The sequence below is a fragment of the Narcine bancroftii genome, chromosome 7 (assembly GCF_036971445.1).
Source record: "Narcine bancroftii isolate sNarBan1 chromosome 7, sNarBan1.hap1, whole genome shotgun sequence".
Classification (NCBI taxonomy): Eukaryota; Metazoa; Chordata; class Chondrichthyes; order Torpediniformes; family Narcinidae; genus Narcine; species Narcine bancroftii.
In genome coordinates this window covers 82,148,201-82,172,735 of record NC_091475.1, presented here as the reverse complement: position 1 = coordinate 82,172,735, position 24,535 = coordinate 82,148,201, and the positions used below count along the sequence as shown (strand labels likewise).

The window sequence follows — 24,535 nt, the reverse complement described above, 5'->3', positions numbered from 1 at the left end:
GGACTGCTAAAATATCCAAAGGAATAATAATATTAATGCATTAATTGCAATATAGTACAATGTGCATCTGCACTAAGACTCTTCCTTGCAACTGAACAGATACTTTGTGGGGGGAAATCGCAAGTGCAAAAATATGCATTAAATTAAAAAGAGATAAATACAATTTTCACCATTAGCATTGTGTAAGATAGAAGAAATGTTACAATAGTGCAGACAGTCCTTTTTGTGGAGTTAGAATAGTTTGATTATTAAAATAAGGTGAGGTTGAAGAGCCTGATAACCGCTGGAATTTTAAATTTAGACCTGCAGCATGGTAACAGGCCCCTTCAGCCCATGATCCCGTGCCACCCAATTGACCTATATCCCCCAGAACATTTAGAACGGCGAGAGAAACCAGAACAGCTGGGGAAAGCCCACACAGACACAGGGAGAATGTACAAACTGTTACAGACAGTGCAGGATTCAAAGCCCGATCCCAATTGCTGGCGCTGTAACAGCGTTGCGCTAACTGCAAAGCTAACCATGCCATTCTTAAACCTGGAGGTGCTGGTCTTCAGGCTACTGTACCTTATGCATGAAATTAGCAGTGAGGAAATGTGACCAGGTGACGAGGACCTTTATGATATTGGCTGCCATCTCGAAGCAGTGCATCACATAGATGTCTTCCAAGAGTGGGAAGTCGGTGCCTGTGATGGACATGTTACTTTCCATCGCCTTCTGCATTCCTGGGCACTCAAATCAGTATACTTTGCCCAGTGGCTCTTTGGATGTTTGTTAGAGTATTCGATTTCCTCAGACTTCTATGAAAATAAGGCATTGGGATGTTTTCTTAATGATTGCCTTGAAGTACTGGCTCCAAGAGAGGTCTTCTGATATATAGAGTTCCAGGAAGTAAGATACTAACCCCCTCCACCTCCATCCCTTCAATATGTGGTTTTTCTCTCTCCCCTTCCTAAAATCACACTAACGTCTTGTTCCTGGTAATATTCAGAGCAAAGTTGTGTTCTAGCACCATTCAGCCAGATTCTTGAAGCCAAATTCTTGATCTCCATCCTTTTTTCTGACTCATAATTTTCAGTTATTTAGGGAACAATTGGGGTGTCTACAGCAAATTTTTAGATTGTGTTGGAGATGAACTTCTCTATGGAGTCACCAGTGTACAGGGACTCGAGTAGTGGACGAACAGCACAGCCTTGGGGTGCCCATGAATTGAAGGTCAATGAGGAGGAGATGAATTTTGAAAGTCTAGGATCCAGTTGCAGAGAGATGAACAGAGCACTAGACCTTTTAGTTTGATCCTGTTTTTCAGGTATATTGGTATTGAACACTGAGTTGAAGTCGCTGAACAACAGCCTCATGTAGGTGTTCCCATGATCTAGGTGATCTAACACAGAGTGGAGGACTAGTGGGATGAGGTCCTTCCTGAGACAGGAGTTGACCTGCTCCATAATCAACCTCTTAAAGCAACTCATCATGGTGGAAGCAAGTGACACAGGCTAATAGCTGTTGAAGCAGGTCATCTTGCTCTTTTGGCACTGGTACAATGGAAATTCTGTTGAAGTGAAAGGTTGAAAATGTAATTCCAGCCAGTTGGTTCACTCAGATTTTCAGGTCATAAGATAGGATGCAAGGCAGAAGGTGATAACAAAGAAGTGTGAGAAAATAAAAGGTGGGTTGAGACAAGGTATAAATGGGATCAACTAAATTGTACTTTGCACAAGAAAATGAGAGTGTTAGTTATGATCTAAAGTTGCCTATTCTGATAAGTTGTGTACATTTTAAAGGTGATGTTGTTTTAAACTTCATTGAATTATCGTTGGAGTGGTTGGTGACAAAAATTTGTCCCATCTTGATTCTTTTGCCTGTTATTTTAAATTCATGTTCTTTGATAACCAAATAGCACTCCCCTGATACTATCAATGAAAATAGATTTTGAAGAACTCTGTCTTTGAACACCTTTTCAAAACTTCAGTTAACTTTTTGAATAATTTATTTTTGATTTTTATAGACTCACAGAATTTAACAAACAGTTCAATCTTTCCAACATCCATATTCCAACAACCAGTCTGTATTTATCCCCACCCCTGCCCCCCCCCCACTTCCCCCGATCATCGCTACAAATACACTTGATGTTTATCTCAATGCCAGTCATCATAGGACCCATACAAAACCCCCCCCCAAAAAAAAACGATGAATACACCTCCAAAAAGAGGGAAAAAAAACTGGAAAAAAATGAAACCTAAAGGACAAAAGAACCAAAAACCTGAAAGGAAAAGTAAAGCACGTTGTCTGCACTTGGTCCCTTTCCCATATTCACACTCCCTGTCTTATCCATTTTAAAATTCCCTTTTTTTTAAGGGGGTAATTAATCTATCCATTACCTCAGGCTCTTCTCAATATCTTTAAACCCCCCCCTTCCCCCCTTGTCCTTTGACACTTATCATTTGTCCCTTTTGCTTTCCTCCGACTCCTGGCGCAGACGTTCATGCTTGAAACAAAATTTCAGCAAACATTAAAAAAAAACTGAAACCAACAATTAAAAAAAAAATTCCAAACCCCACCCCCACTTTCTACCTCCTGGATTACCTTTACCCACTCCAAGCTATTGGCGCCAACTCCCCGCCATTTTGAAAAGTGCCCAATGCACCCATCTACTGCTTAGTCTTCCCACCCATAACTTGAGCTCCCTGTATTAATTCTTTACTTGAAATATACAGTCATCTTTAAATAACTACGAGGGGGTAAGTTTTTTTTCATAATGTTATTATCATAATTACAATATTTACAGTCCATCATTCCCCCGGTTCCCTCTTTCCACCTTATTTACATTTACATTTAATTCTGAAGTGGTGGCAGGGTTCTTGGATCCCTTTAAAAAAAAACTTATTTCCCCTCCCACCCTCACCATCTTCAGCGTTGCTTGGTGATGGAGCATAAACTCAATTTAAAATTTAAAAAAAAAATTCACATTATGAACCATATTGACCAAAATACGCATAAACATTTCCCTCTTGAATAACTCAATTTTTTTTTTAAGGCTCCTTTTGACTGGGTCAAACTGTGCTTCAATAGCACCACACTTATATCTGGATAGAATAAAACCTTCTCCCCCCTAATATTCTGTGGGACCCCCCCCTCATAGTCCACTGGACCCTCCCCTCCCGCTCCCATCCCTGCTGCCCTAAAATCTTCTCTTTATCCTGGTAGTGAAGAAGAACTCCAGATAACCTGATTTAAAAAACAATTTCACTTTTTCCTGTTGTTCTATACGACGGAAAGCAGTCACTTTTGATCTGTATTAAAAAGGACGCGGATCAATGGACATAAGCATATATTCTTGCCTGTTTTACAAAGCACTCCTTCCGAGATCCCTCATGTTTCATAAAGTGTGATGCATTGAACAGAACCACTGAGCAGTGTACCAGTTGAGGCTCGACCATTGGTATGCATTGATTTATAACAACTTTATTTGCATGTTTCATTATACAGTATTACTATAACAATAGGATGTAAGTTAGTGGATGCCACGATTAGACTGCCAGACATTGTGTGCCATGTTTAGTTATGATACAGAAAAATTTGATCTTTGATATCAAAGGATTGCTTATTGAGCAAAGTCTGAAGAACAAGGGATTTTTGGCTTTAATTAAGTAATCATTACCATACTTGTCTTATTTTTTAGCTGCATATCTGGAAATTCTATCATGAACCCTAAATTGTGACGATAGGCAGAACAGATGAAAATAGAGTTTGGCAATTCTTTCATGCCTTTGATCATACAAAGCCTTTATCAAAATGCCTTACAGTAATGGCATACTTCAAAAATATAGTCCCAGTTGAAAGTAATAAATTTGGCAGGCAATTAATGCACAGCAAGCTTCCGCTAACAATATGATGATCAAATGTATTGTTCGTGAGAGAATTAAATATTGGCCAGGACACCATTTTTTTTAATGTCCACGTGAGAGGGGTCCAGTTTCACATTTCCTTCGGAGAGAGTGAATGAGGCAAAGCTTAGCTACTGAAAATGCTAAGATGTGCATCAGGAAAAAAATTTTCAAGGCCTTCTCAGTGCACAGAGAGCTGCTTGGTAGTTCGAAGAGCATTTTATTTAAGATGCAATTAATGTAGTGGAAACCTATAGAAGAAGGTATCATTTTCAGTACAGCAATGATGGAAGTTTTCTGAAGGGAATTGAGAAATACCTGTAAATTTGTAAATTTGCAAGCAAGGAAGCAGAATAATTGGAATCTCTTTAAATTGGGCAGATCTTTGCATTGTTTCATCTCCAGAGTCAATAGTACTTTTTACACAGCCACTTTGTTCTGGAATATTTGTGGGCTTTTTACGCTACGCCTACTGTGTAAAAAGCACTGACACGGAATGGGGGGGGGGGGTTATTTCAATCTCAGCTTTTCCCCGGCAGCAGAGCTAGTAACAGTGCCGGAACGCTGTCTGTGTGAAAAGGGGTGATCCAGCATTCCATTACCATGATGGGAAAAGATGTGTTTGTTTACCATGGTAAACCACTGTAATGTTTAATTATCTGGTCAAGCAGACCTATTGGCAAGTTGTACCTGTGGCCCCTCCCCACAGGCTCCTGTGACTGTTCCTTAGCCCCCTGCAACTCAGTGCAGGACAAGCGAACAGTAGGGATATACTATGTTATCCTGAGTGATTGATGGTGCATCGTGCACCTTTTTTTAGTGTATTTACAGGTAACCATTTAAAACTTGGACAAAACATGCAAGTAGGGCAACAGAAAAAAATATTTTTTTATAATAATGCCTCCGTCTGGCTCTCTCCTGGTGACCTGCTGCCTGCTTTCTGTTGCTGTGGGCCACTCATAGAGAGGAATGAGAGCAATCACAAAGTGTGGCTGGGTCCAGCTCCAACCCGGCAAGATATTGTTCCCAGTACATCACTGATATGACAATAGATCTGCTAGACTGAGCTGCAATTATACAGCAAAAGTAAAAGGCAGAGTTTATCTGGCTGACAGCGAGTACAGGTAGTCCCTGACTTATGACTGCAATGGGGACTGAAGAATTGGTTGTAACTTGGGTTGGTCATGAGTTGGGGAACAGGGACCTCAGGCTTCTGCAGGGAATGGGAATTTAAGGCTGCTGCAGGGAACAGGGACATTTGGTTGCCACGGAGAGCAGGGACTTTGAGCTGCCGCTGGGAGCAGAGACTGCTGTATACAGTACTTTTAATACAAAATATGTACTTGTACATTAATTTTAATAAAGATTTTTAAAAAATCATCTTGTATGCGGGTGGACTAACTTGTTTAGGTCGGAGGTCAAGGATTATCTGTAGTTCACTAGGGAATACCTGACCGGCAGGCTCTTGGGGTTCAGCCCATCTCGGATGTCTATGCATGCTCCCATAAATGAAGAAATCTGACATGAACTGTAGATGAAATGAGCTGGTGGTGAAATAATGATGCATCATTTACGAGACTCACCATTTTGTTAGGTGGGTGAAGCACTGAAGTGTTGCTGGGAGGAGAATGGGAGATGATTTAATTCATAAGTATACAATTCATGGTCTTGACAGGACAGATGTGGGGTGGCTGATGGTCTTTCAAAATAGGGCTCCTGGGATCCAGGTACAATTACTGGGGCAAAGGTGCTGGAAGCAATTTAAGGGGGATCCTGCCCCTGCAATGACGCATCATGTACTTAACGGAGGTATTGCCGGATGTTCGGATGCTGGCTGCCCAGTGAACCCACGCAAGTGCTGACATCATTGGGCTCAGTGGGTCAGCCACTTTCATTTTCAAATTGCCTGTGGATGTGACCTATGTAAGTTTAACTTGGTTCCCTGACTACCTCTGAGGTAGGTCAGGGACCCGATTGGATTCCGATGGGGTTGACTGGGTCAAACCCTTTCTAACTGTCTTGTAACTGGGATCCTAACCAGGCAATTTGCCCGATTAATCCCATTTTACATGGCAATTTGAAAGGGCCTAATGACAGACCTTCAGATATTAAGGGAGAAGAAATTAGTGTTAGGGAGTGGCATTGTGATAAAAGATCCACAATGGTCCCACTGCCCTGCTCTCAGCTGTCCCCAGGTGACTAGTCATTTTGTCTGTGAACAAGCTGGTCTGTGGGTTTGTCCTCAGTTTTTTTTTAAATTTTTTTATTTTTCACACCATAAATCACATTAGCCATGATATACACTATTTCTTTTTCACACATATACAGTGACTTTTTCTCCCCCCACCTTTCCTCCCAAACCACCCCCCCACCCCCCCCCTCTCATCCATTTTAGGTATACAATCTAGGTTGCATTAATTCAGTCAGACAATGTTGTCATTCAACAAAAATACACCAGAAATTCTACAGAGTTCATTCTTTTCTTTCCTTCTCCTTCCATCAACTTAGGTAATGTTTGTCCCCGGTAGGTTTTCACTATTGTATTTAATGTAAGGCTCCCATACTTGTTCGAATATTTCAATATTATTTCTTAAACTATATGTTATTTTTTCTAATGGAATACATTTATTCATTTAAATTTAGTAGTTTCTTCCTTTTAATTTGGTTATGTATTCCATTAATATTTAAAGACATATAGTTCAGCGTAGCCCTTTTATATTTTGTTTATCTTCTCTTTCCGTTTTTCCATCATTACCTTTCCTCCTTTTCCATTTCTGTTTTCTTATTTTCAACTCTTTATAAGACAACATTCCTACAACATCCAACATTTTCCTTATTCTCCTATTTCTATCTTATTTATCCCCAATCTCCCCTTCACCTCCTGAGTTGTCCTTTATCCCTTGTTGGACAACCACATCTCCCCTCTCCATTTGGATTTGCGAATCCACTCGCAAGCGTCAACTGATTTTGCAGTGACCGCTATTTCCCCCCACCCCGCCTCCCCCAGAAAAGATTTCACTTTTCATATGTCACAAAGGTCACTCTTTTAATTCCCTCCTTATTCTCTCTATTCCATTACCTTCCCTTATTAATTCTTGTCAAAACTATCTATATTTTCCTCTAAGTACAGATACATTCATGTATGCTCATTGTCTCTATTCACTCTTATACCTCTTTACCCGCATACATATCAATCGTGATCATTTTTACTCTCATTACCCGTCTTCATCCCTCAGTCTATTTTTATCTTTACCCACATACATATCAATCGTGATCATTTTAACTCTCATTACCTGTCTTCCTCCCTCAGTCTATTTTTGTAATTGTTCTGCAAATTTTCGTGCTTCTTCTGGATCCGAGAATAGTCTGTTTTGTTGTCCTGGAATAAATATTTTCAATACCGCTGGATGCTTTAGTATAAATTTATACCCTTTCTTCCATAAAATCGCCTTTGCTGTATTGAACTCTTTTCTCTTCTTTAGGAGTTCAAAACTTATATCTGGATAAATGAAGATTTTTTGCCCTTTATACTCCAGTGGTTTGTTGCCCTCTCTTACTTTTTCCATTGTCTTCTCCAGTACCTTTTCTCTTGTAGTATATCTTAGGAATTTTACTACAATAGATCTTGGTTTTTGTTGTGGTTGTGGTTTAGAGGCCAATACTCTATGTGTCCTTTCTATTTCCATTTCTTGCTGTAGTTCTGGACATCCTAGGGTCTTAGGGATCCACTCTTTTATAAACTCCCTCATATTCTTGCCTTCTTCATCTTCCTTAAGGCCTACTATCTTTATGTTATTTCTTCTGTTATGGTTTTCCATTGTATCTATTTTTTGAGCTAGTAGTTCTTGTGTCTCTTTAGTTTTTTTATTAGATTTCTCCAATTTCTTTTTTAAGTCTTCTACCTCCATTTCTGCTGCTACTGCCCGCTCTTCCATCTTGTCCATTTTCTTTCCCATTTCTGTTAAGGTCATCTCCATTTTATTTATTTTCTCTTCTGTGTTGTTTATTCTTTTTCTTAAATCCTTAAATTCCTGTGTTTGCCATTCTTTAAATGACTCCATGTATCCTTTAATAAGAGCAAGTATATCCTTTACCTTGCCTTTCTTTTCTTCTTCTATTTCCCTGTACTCTTCCTCTTCCTCTGGGTTGGCCATCTGTTGTTTCTTTGGTGCCCTTTCCTCCTCTTCTTTCTTGTTTCTATTGTCTTCTGTGTTCTCTTCTTGCTGCAGGTGTTCTGCAGCTGTCGTTGCCGGCTGTGGAGATCGACTCCCCAGCTGGTCCCCCCTCCCGTCGGTGTGTTTTTTTTCATTCGCATCGCGCACTTTTACTCGGCTCTGCGAGCCATTTTTGTAGTCCATTATTTACCGACCTGAGGGAGCGGGTTTCTCTCTCCGCAGCGGGCCTCTTCGGACAGGTAAGGCCTTCACCTTTTTCCTCCTTTGTCTTCTCTTCCTCTCTTCTTACCGTTGCTTTCGATTTTTCTTTTTTTGTCGCCATCTTCTTTCCACCTTTATACTCACTTTTCTGTAACTTTTATTTCTGTGCCTTTGTGTTTTCTTTTGTTTTTCCCGACTTTTCTGGAGAGGGCTGGAGTTCACCGTCCGGCCACTACTCCATCACGTGACTCCTCCGGTTTGTCCTCAGTTTACGCAGTCTGAAGCCCACCACCCCGCTTCCCCCTGACAGCCCACCCTCAGCCCCCAATAATAGATTGTGGTGATTAGTAAGGCATTACTGAAGGTGATGTATGAGTGGCAAGCAGAAGTTTGAAATACACAGTTATAGAACAATACTTGCAATAGATTTTCCCATACACTTTTGCAAATTGTGTGCCTATGACTTATTTAATTGTGCACGTATTTTCCCATGCTCTTTTATAAATTGTGCCCATCTGTTTTATTCCTGCTATAATTTTCCAATGTTCTTATATTAATTGTGTGTTAATAAAAGGAACGTTTGATTGCAAACCCTTGTGTGCAGACTTATCTCCCTTGAACCTGACACTTTGTCAATGCGACAATGACTAGTGCAGGGACTGACAGCAGGCTGCCGGAAGAGTCTCCTGATAGCCCGGCACTAGCCCCCACACTGATTCCAGTGCCCTGGTCCTCCCTGGCAGCCCTAATTTCAACTTCATATACAAGACTGGAGGAATATTTTTGAGCCATTTTGTTATACCAGACACTAGATGCCAACACTGTTGTATTAAACGTCCCGCCTCTTTTGCTCCCGGAATGCTGGTTTGCTGTGTAAAATGGCACACTGTCCCAGCGTTATGCCAGCTTTGTTTGGTTCAGTGTAAACAACCAAGGCCAGCTTAATGCTGGGTCTTCCTTATGGGAATATTGCAGGATTTCTGTGTAAAAAGCACTTGTACATCTTCATTTGTTCAGAAACACTAAATTAGCTGAATGTTTAGTTTTATCTATAATTACCTTGCTGATTATGGGTTCTAATTGGACTTGGCAGTCTTTTAACTCCAGACTGAAAAGAGGAACTGAGCAACTAGATGCAAGATGTTCTTTGTTCACAGAAGTATTGAGATAAAATTGGAACATGCTTATCTGGTTCCCTGTGGGGTTTCCTTTATTGTTATGATCTATCTTGAAGCAAAGATCAAGATGCTTTGCAACAATTCTATAATGTCTTAGTGTGTATCATTTCGGTTTCTACATCTAAAACCAGATATACTCACGCAACATACTACAGAGAATACGGTTAAGTTTCACCACACTGGAAAGCCAGTCTTTCACAGGTGGAACGATTGAAGAGGCTAGTGTTCTATTCATTAGAGTATAGAAAAATGAAAATTAAATGGATTGAAATGTACTAAATTCTTGGTGGGCTTAACAAGGTAGATGCCAAGTCATTTCCCCCAGCTAAGGGGTCTAGAGCTTGCAAGCTGTGGTGATACACCACTATATACTGTTACTTGGTTACTGGTACTGTGTACATGTATGAACCATATGTATAGCTGGCCTGCCTTCCCTCGGTGACTCCACCCCCTGGAATTCCCTAATAAAGGCGGTTACGCCAAGTCCCTCCCTTAGTACGAGTCCTGGATTCGGGCCAGAACAGGACTGTGGTCTTATAGTATTAAAATCCTGTTGTCCTGCAACTCCATTCTTTTGGTATTATTGATAGTGTATCAATTTTAATACCATAAAATTTTTTTTGCAATGGATAAGCAGCTAAAGCCGGACAAACTAGATGTGGGTCCGCAAATGTCCATCGCCCCCAGACCAATTTGAGGCCTGTCTTATCTGCTTCAGTGACTTATTGCACGCCAGCACTCAAGTTCTGAGTACCGATGACAACAAACTACGCTTGCTGCGAGCAAGAGTCAGCCATCAGATCTACACCTTCATCAGAGGCTGCACAAGGTTTGACGAGGCCATGAGTAAACTCCAAAGCAGATACAGCCTCAAGACTAATGCGGTCTATGCCAGGCACTTCCTAGCTGCACACAAGCAATGACCTGGTGAGCCCCTTGAAGAGTACATTCGGCCCTGTGCAAACTCGGGTGTGCTTCCGGCTGAAAAGATGTGACTGCAGAAGTCTATACAGACAAGCTCGCCTGGGATGCCTGCATAGTGGGCATCTACTCAGACTATATCTGCCACCGGCAACTGACACTAACCTTGAAGAAAGCCGTCAAGGTCTTCAAAACGCCCTCTGTAACTCAGACTCATTCTCATCCGACAATGTGGGGAACGCTGACGTTACCAACGTGGGACGCAGGGTCCCACTCCACCGCAGCACAGGGGTGTCCCAACTTCATCGCTGCTGCCGCTGAACACATGAAGTGCTACTCCTGTGGTCAACCGAAGCATCCCCAGAAGCACTGCCGGCCAATGAAGCGGCGTGCTCAGGGTGTGGGAAGAAAGGGCACTATGCTAAAGTATGAGAGTCCTGATCTCTTCTCCCAAGCAGCACTGTGTGCAGGCAGTGGGGGCAGCCATGTTGGCCGATGTCACTTCAGCCTCCGAACAACAGCTCCGTGTGCATGTCGTGGAAGCAGCCACTCTACCGGTCTGATACTGACAGTGACTCTTACTATCACCAGATACTGACTTCCAATACTTTTGATCAGCACAGCCCTCACCAACTTGCTTGTTCAATGATGTAGGTCGAAGAAAACGAACATCGCATTACCTGCCTGTTCAATAGTGGCAGCACTGAAAGTTTTATGCACCCTAACGCTGTGTGGGACTGTTCACTCGTGGTGAGTCCATCCAGTTACAAGATATCCCTGGTGTCCAGGTCACAGTCATCTGAGACTCTGGGCTACTGCATGGTAACATTAACTGTACGGGGCACTACTTATGACAATTTTAAACTGTTGGTCATGCCCCAGCTCTGTTTGCTAGTAATCCTGGGGTTGGACTTCCAGTGCCATCTCAAGAGTGTCACTTTGGAATTTGACGGGTCCCATCCTCCTCACTGTCTGCAACCACCAATTTTTAAACCACCCGCTCTCCCCTCCACATATGACCAATTGGCGCACTGCGACCCATCCACAATGTGCGACCTGCAGGCTATCCACCCTCAGAGTGTCCCCTCTGGCCTTGTTCACTCACCTCATCCCGATTGCAAGCCATTCACCACCAAGAGCAGGAGATACAGCACAGGGGACAGGGCGTTTATCAAGTCAGAGGTGCAATGGCTTCTGGCTGAGGGGATCATAGAACTGAGCACAAGCCCCTGAAGGGCCCAGGTCATGGTGGTAAAGAACAGGGAAAAACTCTGCATGGTTGTTGACTACAGTAAAACCATCAACTGCTTCACGCAGTTGCATGCGTACCCCCTCTCCCACATCGCTGACATGTTGAACCAGATTTCCTAATACCAGGTGTTCTCTACCATTAATTTAAAATTAGCATGTCATCAGTTCCCCATCCGCCCAGAGGACCGTCAGTATACCGCATTCGAAGCAGACAGTTGCCTCTACCACTTTCTTAGGATCATTTTCAGGTTCACCTGTGGGGTCTCCATTTTCCAACAGGAAATGGACCGGATGGTAGACCAGCACGGGCTCAAGGCCACATTCCCGTACTTGGATAATGTGACCATTTGCGGCCATGACATGCAAGATCATGAGGCAAACCTGGAGAAATTCCTCCAGACAGTGAGTCAATCTCACTTCTAACAAAGCAAAGTGTATGTTTGGCACATCACACCTGGCCATTCTCGGTTGTGTCATGGCACATGGTGTCATTGGGCCAGACCCTGACCACAAGCGCCCCCTGGTGGAACTCCCTCTGCCTCACAGCCTCAAAGCCCTGAAGAGATGCTTTGGGTTTTTCTCTTATTATGTACAGTGGGTTCCCAATTACGTCGACAAGACCTGACCCCTGGTAAAACCCAGAACCTTCCCACTCTCGGCAGAAGCTCAGGAGGCCTTCACCTGCATCACAGGGGACATTGCCAAAGCCACAATGCATGCTGTGGATGAGTCCACCCCTTTTCAGGTGGAGAGCGATGCCTCCAGTTTTGCCCAAACAACCACCCTCAACCAAGGGGGCAGACTGGTAGCATTCTTCTCTCGCACCCTCCATTACCCTGAGGTCCGACACTCCTCCATTAAGAAGGAGGCCTGGGCAATCACTGAGGTGGTGTGCCACTGGAGGCACTACCTGGCCGGTAAGTGATTTATCCTGCTGACTGACCAACGTGCAGCTGCATGCATGCTCCACAACAAAATCCTGAGGTGGAGGATAGAATTCTCCACCTATAATTATGACATCCTGTACCAGCCCAGGAAGCTCAGTGAGCCCCCTGATGTCCTGTCCCGGGGAACGTGCACCATCTTGCGATCTCACTGGCTCCAATCACTCCATGACGATCACGAGGCTCATTTTGTCAAGGCCAAAAAACTTCCCTACTCCACTGACGACATCCAGACTCTGACTAGAAAATGGTGGGTTTGCAAACCATGTTTCTACAGGCTCGACAAGTCACATCTGATCAACATTACTCGACCCTTCGAGCTCCTGAGCGTGGATTTTAAGGGACCCCTGCCCTCATCCAATATATTGTTGATGAGCACTCCTGATTCCCTTTTGCCACCCCCTGCCCAGATATAACCACGGTCACTGTTACAAAGACCCTGCGTGGCATCTTTACTCTATTCGAGTGCCCAAGCTAAATCCACAGCGATTGTGGGTCGGCTTTTATGAGCGATGAGCTGCAACAGTACCTTTTGGTGAGGGGCATAGCGACCAGTAGGACCATGAGCTATAACTGCTGAGAGAATGGCCAGGTGGAGTGAGAGAACGGCATGGTATGGAAGGCAGTCCTCCTTGCTTTGAAGTCCAGGGGACTATCTGTCTCCCAGTGGCAGGAAGTCCTCCCCGATGCTCTCCATTCAATTAGATCCCTCCTGTGTACCACCACCAACACCATGCCTGATGAAAGACTGTTTTCCTTCCCTTGGAAATCAGTGTCAGGGACAACGCTACCATCCTGGCTGATGGCCCAGGGCCCAGTCATACTCAAGAGGCATGTACGGGGCCACAAGATCGGGAAGGTGCACCTCCACGCCAACCCCCAGTATTGCCTATGTGGCATACCCAGATGGACACGGTTTCTGTCTAGGACTTGTCCTGCGCAAGAGACCCTGAGACCACGACTGACGCAGTACCACCTCCCACATCCACTGACACCACCACCCCCCAACCCCCCCCGGCATCCGGGCACCCTACTCAAACCCAGGAACCATCTGCTACGACCACCAAGGCTGATCCCCACTACCCCACCCTGACACCTGCACCATCTGCCTAGCCCCTGCCCCCGGGTACTCCCACTCAAGCGGAAACCGGCAGCTGTCCCACAGCCGACACCATAAAGGTCCACAAAGAACAGAAGACCACTGGACTGGCTGAACTTTTGATGGACACTGAACTTTCCTACCCTGGGACTTTCTTTTAAAAGAGGATATGAATGTGGTGCTATATCACTGTATACTGTTACTTGGTTACTGGCACTATGAACATGTATGATCCATATGTATAGCTGGCCTGCTTTCCCTCGGTGACTCCTCCCCCAGAATCCCCTAAGAAAGGCCCTCCCTCAGTACGAGTCCTGGGATTGGGCCAGAACAGGAGCATGGCCCAAGTCTTATGGTATTAAAAGGCTGTGGTCCTGCAATTCCAGCCTTTTGGTATTATCAATACAGGTCATGGTTTCAAAACAAGCCGTAGGCCATTTACTACTGAATTGAGAAATATATTTATTCAAAGGGTTGGGAATATTCGGAATTCTCTATCCTCGGACTGTAGATACTTAGTCTAAGATCAGTAGAATTGATGAGAGAATTAGATCAAGGTATTTGGGGATAGAGCAGGTTGTGGTATTGATGTGGAAGATAAATCATGATTTTGTTGCTTGTTCTCTAATTCAAGACAAGAATGGCCTGTTCCTGCTATTTTCTATGTACTTGTATGTAAGGAAGAATCAATTTTTACGTGTTCTATATATCACTATGGCTGATTTGGAGTCAAGTGAAGCTTATTTCATAAAGCTCATTCAACATTTTATTGGTATGTCTCGCACTCCAGGGGAACTCGGCCAAAAATAAGTCTAGCCAGTTGTTCTTTTGCTGAGTGGTCATTATACTTTTGATGTCTGAACTGTAAAGAAAGGAAAACTGAGCATTTGTCTAGTATTCACAACTTTATCAAAACAATTTTATACCCTTGCATTTAGCCTTTAAACTGGACCACACCATCAAAGTTTTTATTTGAGAAGTAAATTTCTTTGCTCGGTGATCAATCACACCTGGAAACTGGCTGTCAAATTTGTTAGGATCTTCTACCCTTTCACACTTGAAACACCTGAGTCAGCTGGCCAACTGACAAGATGAAAGTAAGCATTACTCAAATAAATGCCATTCATGACCAATGTAACCATATAACCATATAACCATATAACCACTTACAGCACAGAACAGGCCAGTTCGGCCCTACTAGTCCATGCCGTAGCAAATCCCCACCCTCCTAGTCCCACTGACCAGCACCCGGTCCACACCCCTCTAGTCCCCTCCTATCCATGTAACGATCCAGTCTTTCCTTAAATGTAACCAATAATCCCGCCTCGACCACATCCCCACCACTCTGTGCGTAAAGAAATTTCCCCTCATGTTCCCCTTATAATTTTCCCCCTTCAATCTTAAACCATGTCCTCTAGTTTGAATCTCCCCCTTTCTTAATTGAAAAAGCCTATCGACATTTACTCTGTCTGTCCCTTTTAAAATCTTAAACACCTCTATCAAGTCCCCTCTCAATCATCTACACTCCAGAGAAAAAAGCCCCAGTCTGCAAAACCTTTCCCTGTAACTCAGACCCTGAAATCCTGTCAACATTCTTGTGAACCTTCTCTGCACTCTCTCTATTTTGTTTATATCTTTCCTATAATTTGGTGACCAAAACTGTACACAGTACTCCAAATTTGGCCTCACCAATGCCTTGTACAATTTCATCATAACCTCCCTACTCTTGGATTCAAATATGGACAAAACTGGGGAAAAAATTAACAGAAAGAACAAAGTAACCAAATTTATAATTAAATCGATGGAAGAAATGCAACTTTTGGATATATGGAGGAAACAACACCCAAAGGAAAAGGAATATTCATATTACTCGGCTAGACATAAAACATACTCAAGAATAGACCTATTTTTGTTATCAGCTCGTATGCAAGATAGAGTAAGAAAAACAGAATATAAAGCTAGAATATTATCGGACCATTCACCCTTAATATTGACAGTAAAGTTAGAGGACATCCCTCCAAGAATGTATAGATGGAGATTAAACTCCATGTTACTCAAAAGGCAGGATTTTAGAGAATTAATTGAAAGACAAATTAAAATGTATTTTGAAATAAACACGGAATCAGTGAAAGATAAGTTTATACTATGGGATGCAATGAAAGCGTTCATTAGAGGGAAAATAATAAGTTATGTAACCAAGATGAAGAAGGACTATAATCAGGAAACAGAGCAGTTGGAAAGGGAAATAGTAAATATAGAAAAAGAATTAGCAATAAAGGAAGATACAATTAAAAGAAGAGAATTGGCAGATAAAAAAATAAAATATGAAACACTACAAACATATAAGGTGGAGAAGAATATAATGAAGACAAAACAGAAATATTATGAACTAGGGGAAAAAACGCACAAAATTCTAGCATGGCAGCTTAAGACAGAACAAGCTAAGAAAATGGTATTGGCATCAAGGAAAAAAGACAAACAAATCACATATAATCCAAAGGAGATCAAGGAAAACTTTAGAGAATTCTATGAACAATTATACCAAACTGAAAACGAAGGGAAAGAAGGGAAAATAGATGAATTTCTAACTAAAATTGAACTACCAAAACTACAAATAGAGGAACAAAATAAATTAACAGAACCATTTGGGATAGTAGAAATACAAGAGATAATAAAAAAATTACCAAATAATAAGACACCAGGAGAGGATGGATTCCCAATAGAATTCTATAAAACATTTAAAGATTTATTAATTCCTCCCCTCCTGGAAGTAATCAACCAGATTGATAAAACACAAAGCTTACCAGATTCATGTAAAACAGCAATAATTACAGTAATACTAAAGCAAGGGAAAGATCCACTCGCACCAGCGTCATATAGACCAATATCTTTACTTAACACAGATTATAAGATAATAGCTAAACTATTAGCAAACAGATTAGCAGAGTATGTACCGAAAATGGTAAATCTAGACCAAACTGGATTTATTAAAAAAAGACGCACAACAGACAATATTTGTAAATTTATTAACTTAATTCATGCAGTAGAAGGGAATAAAGCGCCAACAGTAGCAGTTGCTTTAGACGCAGAGAAGGCATTTAACAGAGTAGAATGGAATTATTTATTCAAAGTATTGCAAAAATTCAGTTTACCAGAGAAGTATATTAATTGGATTAAAGCATTATATAAGGGACCATTGGCGAAAGTGACAGTAAATGGATATGTATCAAAGCAATTTAACTTAAGCAGGTCAACACGGCAGGGATGCCCACTATCACCTTTATTGTTCGCGTTAGCTATAGAACTACTAGCAGAATTGATAAGAACAGAAAATAATATAAAAGGGATACAAATAAAAGACAAGGAATATAAAATCAGTTTATTTGCGGATGATGTTATAGTATACTTAACAGAACCAGAACTATCAATAAAAGAATTATATAAGAAATTGAAGGAATATGGAGAAGTGTCGGGTTACAAGATTAACGTAAATAAAAGTGAAGCAATGCCTATGAATAATGCGGATTTCTCAAAATTTAAGAAGGAATCACCATTCAGATGGCAAATGCAAGCAATAAGATACCTAGGTATAAAAATAAATAAAAATCTCGGCCAACTATATAAACTCAATTATTATCCACTAATGAAAAAATTACAGGACGATTTAGAGCATTGGAAAGATTTACCACTAACACTAATAGGAAGGATAAACTGTATTAAAATGAACATTTTTCCAAGGATATTATACCTATTTCAGGCATTGCCAATACACCTGACAGAGAAATTCTTCAAGGAGTTAAAGAAAATAATAAGGAAATTTTTATGAAAAGGGGGGAAACCGAGGATAGCACTAGATAAATTAACAGAATGGTATAAACAAGGAGGCTTACAACTGCCAAACTTTAAAACTTATTATAGAGCTGCACAATTAAGATACCTATCAGATTTTTATCAAACAAGGGAAAAGCCAGATTGGACTAGATTAGAATTAGATAAAATAGGGGAAAAGATACCTGAACACATATTATATAAATGGGATGAAAAATTGGTACAATATAGAAGTTCTCCAGTATTACATCATCTCCTCAATATTTGGAAGAAGATTCATGTAGAAAGAAATAAAACAAATTATCAATTACCAAAACTAATATTGATGCAAAACAAGTTATTCCCTTTTACAATAGATATCCTTTCCTTTAGAGAATGGGAGAAAAAAGGGATCAAAAGAATAGAAAATTGTTTTTCAGGAAATAGATTATTATCCTTTGAACAAATGAAAGATAAATACAATATAACTCAAGATACAGTGCTGGCATATTACCAATTGAGATCCTACTTGAAGGACAAATTAGGAAGTAGTCTGAGGTTACCAGAGGGAAGTAACTTTGAATATGTGATTACAGATACAATGATAATCAAAAGATTTAAAACAAATATGTATATTAAACTGCAAGAAAAGGAGAATGAGGAAACAAATGGTAAAACTAAACAAAAATGGGAACAAGATTTAAATATAAAGATAAAAAAGGAAACATGGGAGAAGTTATGTTCTGGAACGATGAGAAATACAATAAATACGAGGTTACGTATGATACAATATAACTGGATACACAGGCTATACATTACACCTCAAAAGTTAAATAAATGGGACCCAACAGTATCTGATAGATGTTTTCGATGTAAAAAAGAAATGGGAACAACAATTCATGCAATCTGGACATGTGAGAAAGTAGAAAAATTTTGGGAAGATCTAAACCAAATATTAAATAAAATTACAGAAAACAACATACCAAAGAATCCAGAGATCTTCCTAATAAGTAACATAAAAAACAAAGAATTTGGAATTGATTTGGAGGATGCACAAAAAAGATTTGTTAAGATAGCTCTAGCCGTAGCAAATAAATGTATTATGTCAACCTGGAAATCGGAAGATAATTTGAAAATACAACAATGGTATATAGAAATGAATAAATGTATTCCATTAGAAAAAATAACATATAGTTTAAGAAATAATATTGAAATATTTGAACAAATATGGGAGCCTTACATGAAACACAATAGCGAAAACCTACCGGGGACATTCACTACCTAAATTAACGAAAGGAGAAGGAAATGAAAAGAATTGACTCAGTGGAATTTATTGTTTATTTTTATTGAATGACAACATTGTTTGACTGGTTTAAAGTATCCTAGATTTTGTACTTTAAATGGACGGGAGGGGGGAGGTAGGGAGGGTGGGTTGGGAGGAGGGAGGGGGGGGGAGAAAATGGCACTGTATATATTTGAAAAGGAAAAAGTATGTATCATGATTAATGTGGTTTATGGTGTGAAAAATAAAAAATTTAAAAAAAAATAACCTCCCTACTCTTGAATTCAATACTCCGATTTATGAAGGCCAACATTCCAAATGTCTTTTTAACCACACCATCTACCTGAGTATCAGCCTTGAGGGTACTATTTACCATAACTCCTAAATTCCTTTGTTGCTCTGCACTCCTCAATTGTCTACCATTCAATGTATATGACCTATTTAAATTTGCCTTTCCAAAATGTAGCACCTCACATTTATCTGTATTAAATTCCATCAGCCATTTCTCAGCCCACACCTCCAGCCTTCCTAAATCACCTTTTAATCTACAGTAATCTACCTCACTGTCCACAACATCACCAATCTTTGTGTCATCTGCAAACTTGCTTATCCAATTCTCCACCCCTACATCCAGATCGTTAATATATATAACAAATAATAGTGGACCCAGGACCGAACCCTGAGGTACTTCACTAGTCACCGGCCTCCAATTGGACAAACAATTTTCTACCACTACTCTCTGACACCTCCCATCCAACCACTGCTGAATCCATTTCACTACCTCTTTATTTATACCTAATGCCTCCACCTTTTTTCCTAACCTCCTGTGGGGAACTTTGTCAAAATCTTTATTAAAGTCCAAATAGACAACATCCACAGCTTTCCCTTCATCAACCTTTTTTGTAACCCCCTCAAAGAACTCAATCAGGTTTGTCAAGCATGATCTACCCCTGACAAAACCATGCTGATTACTCCCTATCAATCCCTAGTGGTTATAAAAAGATTAAAGGAAAATTGGAGCGTCAGTTAGTGTCATACATCAGTAGGAGTATCTGTTGCTCGAAGGCAGATGTTAATGATTTGAAAGAAAGTAAAATAAACCATTTTGAATGTTTTTGATGTCTAAAATCAGTAGTGGTCATGAAAAGATTTTAATTCCCCAACTTCCTTAAATGGGGAGAGGGCAGGATGGACCTCTTCCAAATGGCAATGCTTCGATCAGTCCCATATTTCCTCGGTATTTGTGATAAAATTGAGATATGGGAAAACCCATGATCATTTTGCACATTGAAAGTTCCCACTCACATCGATTATGGAAATGAGTAGTTCATTTCTGTTAATGACGTTGCTCAAAATACACTTTCTGCTATCATCTAAATCATCCCACCCACTGGATCTTTAAGATTCACTCGAACTTGTCCAGAAGGTGAGCCATTTGACAGACTAACCCTCTTGGTCTCATTGGGAGTGTCAGGTTACACACTCAAGTTACAACTGGAGGATTTGAACACCTGCCTTTCTAACTCTGAGTTGATGATGCTCCTCAAACATTTAAATACCTCTCCAATGACTCTAATGTTGATCAGTGCAGTAGAACAGTATGTATTTTCCATTACTATGTGATGCAAAAAATTATGGAAATACAGTGAATCATATGCACAATGGGATGGGGGAATTATGAAGGTTAATCCTGAAAATGAAAGTAATAGTAAATTTTAAAAGTTCTGTGGTCCACTCATTTGAGGCTCTCCAATTTTCTTTCTTTACAGACAAAGCCCCTCTTTCCAAGTGCCTTATGGTGGTGTTCAGTTCTGTGGCTTTTATTTTAGCTGTGCCACTTCAGCAATATCAGAGTTATTTTGTTTATGACTTTAAAGCAATTAAACAAGATCATACGGTAAGTTCTTCTGTTTGGTGTTGCTTCAAGTGTATTCCAACTTTGTTCATGGGCCCATCTTAATTCGTGCCTCAAAATTTAAAATAATTATTTCATACAAAATTTGGATGGGTAGTTAGAAAGCATGTCCACTGATACAAAATGGAAAGTGAATGCTTAATGTGAAACCAGAGTAATAGATTCAAACAAAGCCATCTACTGTTCTTAGTTGGTTCTGGTAGATGTGAAGCTACATTGTGTTTAGACAGTAAACAAACTATGGCTGACATTTAAATAATTAATATATAGTTTACAATAAAGATAGTTTACAACAAAGATGTATCCTTTTAGGACTTAAGCAAGAGAAGTTAAAGGTATTATAGAACATCGAACAATATCACACAGGAACCACATGTTTGCAGATGACACTAATGTGTCTGGTTTTAAAGATAATGAAGACAGTTACCAAAGATTGCATCAGGATCTTGATCAGCTGTGCAGGTGGGAAGAGGAATGGTTGATGGAATTTAGTACAGAGAATTGTGAGGTGTGGCATTTTGTGAGGTTGAACATGTGTAGGACCTGCACAGTGAATGGTAGGGATCTTGGGAGGTTGAAAAACCTTGAAAACGGCATTATAGGTAGGGTGGTCAAAAGAGACTTTTTGGCAAGTTGGCCTTCACAAGTCATGCTGCAGTTGTTTAAGATGTTGGTGAGATTCCATTTGGTTCAGTTTCAGTCACCATGCTACATTAAAGATGTCAAGCTGGAGAGGGTACTGAGACTATGAGGATGTTGCCAGGACTGGTCGACTTGGTTGGGGGGGGGGGGGGGATGTGGGGGGTGGGGTGACTGATCTATAGTGATAGGTTGAGCAGGCTGGGGCTTTACTTCTTGGAGCACAGGAGGATGAGCAGTAATCTCATGGAGGTGTACAAATTCTTGAGAGGAATATATCGGATGATGCAGAGAATCTTTGGTTCAGAGCAGGGGAATTACTGACCAGAGGTTTAAGGTGAGGGGGGATAGATTTACAGAAACCTGAGGGACAATTATTTTATACAGAGGATGGTGAATCCATAGAATGGGCTGCTAGAGGAGGTGGTTGAGGTAGGTGCTGTTGCAGTGTTTAAGAAAAAAATGGACTGCTAAGTGGTTAGGATGGGTTTAAAGGGATGTGGGTCAAACACAGACAGTTGAGACTAGTGTGGGTGGAACCTTTTGGTCAGTGTGGGCCGAAGGGCCTGTTTCCACGCTCTATGATGCTATGTGCTGGTCATGATGCTGAATTAAACTGATCTTAAGTGCCTGAACACAAATTGGTATCTTTCCATTTCATGCATATTCATGAGCCTGTCTAAATACCTCTTCAATATCAATATCATGCATCTGCCTTCACCTTCCACTTTCCCACCCAGCACCTCCCGTTTTCAATGAAAAAGAAAACTTGTCTCACACATCTTTAAGCCTCCCTCTTCTCACTGTAGATCTGTGCCCCTTATATTTGACATTTTCACCTTGGTCAAAAGACTTTGACTTTCAACCCTATCTATCAGGTCTCTCCTCAATCTTCAGGGAAAACAATCCAAATTTGTCCAACCTCTCCCTAAAGCTAATAATTCAGGCAACATCCTGGTGAATCAGATCTGCACCCTCTCCAAAGCCTCCTCAGTATCTGTAATGCAGAAACCAGAACTGCACACAATACTCCAAATGTGGCCTAACTACATGACTTTGTGACTTTTATACTTTTTTGGGAAAATTTTATTAATTATTAGAAATCATGCAATAAAAGTACAAACCAATACATGATATTTTATCCTGTATAACCCTCCACCCACCCCTCCCAACCCCCCCTCTAAACTACCCCAAAAGAAAGAAATAATAACGAAAAAGAGGAGATCAAATAACATAACACCCTTCAGTTATTTGCCATGGTTTGGAACAAAACCATCAGGGTGTGGGAGAAAAGAATATTAATAATTGAACTGCATATATTCCATATATGGACTCCAGGATTTAACAAAAGAGGAATAATTATTACGTAAATTGTATGTTATCTTTTCCAACGGAATACAAGATCTCATTTCCACATGCCATCATTGAATACTCAAGTTAATCTCATTTTTCCAAGTAATTGCCAGACATTTTCTAGCCACAGATAAGGCCAATCTCAAAAAGGCAATTTGAAATTTATATAACTTTAGCTCCAAACTCAATTTCTTAATATAACCCAGTAAAAATACCATAGGATCAAGTGAAATTTTAAATTTAAACATAACTTCCAAAAATTCTCTAATTTTATTCCAAAAAGGTTTAACCATCTCATATAACCAAGCAGAATATAAAAAAAATCCACTCTCTTATGGCACCTAAAACATAAATCAGAAGAAATTATACTTGATGTCCCAACTGATGAAGGCAAGCAAACCATATTTAAATTTAATTTTTTTAATTTAGTCATACAGCACAGTAACAGGCCATTTCTGCCCACAAGTCTGTGCCGCCCAATTCACACCCAATTAACCTACACCCCTGGTATATTTCAAAAGGTGGAAGGAAACCAGAGCCCCCAGGGGAAAATCCACATTGGCACAGAGAGAACATACAAACTCCTTACAGTCAGAGCAGGTTTTGAACTCATGTCGAAACCGCTGGCGCTGTAAAGGTGTTGCGCTAACCACTACACTGTCCTGATCAAATGAAAACAAAAATGTTGCTAGGAAACCAGTAGGCCTGAGGATTTAGAACATTTTAGTATTTACCAAAGGAGGACAGACAGTCAGACTGAAAATTCAAGGGAGAAATGATCTGGTTGCTGAGAGAAGATCTTCGAGGAAGTGAGATCTGTTACTGTCTGGGAAACAATGACCTTATGATTCTGACCTTCTCTTGTGGCCATGGTGCTTCCTGTCAGAAGTTAAGTTCTGTGAAGTTTCTGCTAAAAATTTAAGTTTCTGTTTATTGTTTCTCACCCCATGAACAAATCAAGTCACACTGAAACAGAACTGATAAACTCACTTCACAGATCAACAGCATCTGCAGAAAAAGAAGCCGAATTAACCTGCATAAAGCATGCAATTTAATTATTTATTATCATGTGTATTAAGTTACAGTGAAGAGCTTTGGTTTGTATGCTAACCAGGCAAGTCGGCCCATAAATGAGTACAACTACAGGTTGTACCTCTCTTATCCGGCGCTCTGTGGTCCAGCAACTCCCATAATCTGGCACATTTGAATCAGCTGCTGTTAGTACAAACTCCCTACAGACAGCGCTGGACTCGAAACATGGCCCTGATCACTGGTGCTGTAAAGGTTGAATCTGCCGCCATTGATATAAACTCCTTATAGAAAGTACGAGATTCAAACCCTGGTCCTGATCACTGGCGCTGTAAGGGTGTTGCGTTTACCGCTATGCTGACCATGCCGCCCCACAGTATTATTTCCTGTTTTAAGCTTTGTTCTACCTTGGATATGTTTACATAGGGGGTACCCTTAGGGGTCAATTTCTGTTTTCTGTGGTCTGACATTGGCCAGATCCCAATGTCACTGGATGAAAGAGGTACAACCCACCAGTGCAATAATAAAACAAAAGTGTAGGGTAAACAATTTTTACTGCAGACTATTTTTTGAAATGTGAAACTTTATTTATTGCTTCACCAAGCTCATGCATTCATAAGTTGTACTTTTTTGGGATTACTTTAAGCAAATATGATATAGTAAGGTTAAAGAAATCTCATTATCAATATTTTTCTCAATAAACTTTATCAAAGTTTAGAAAACTTTTTTAAAATCTTGCTTTGTTCCTTTACCGAATGCCATAATGGGTATCTCTTCAATTCTTTGTCTCTGTGTGTCATATTTTATATGATAGTTGATGCTGTGAAACATTTTGCACTTTTCTACCATTATAA

General features: G+C 40.5%; 1 protein-coding gene across 3 annotated transcripts in view; it reads left to right on the top strand.

The window, feature by feature from the left end:
- Positions 1-24,535, top strand: part of ubac2 (UBA domain containing 2) — a 256,211-nt gene that overhangs the window by 9,004 nt on the left and 222,672 nt on the right. For all 3 annotated transcript variants that reach the window (XM_069890517.1, XM_069890516.1, XM_069890515.1), the window contains exon 2: positions 20,515-20,642. In XM_069890517.1, the coding sequence (XP_069746618.1) occupies positions 20,515-20,642 (128 nt within the window). The remainder of the gene's footprint in view (positions 1-20,514; positions 20,643-24,535) is intronic.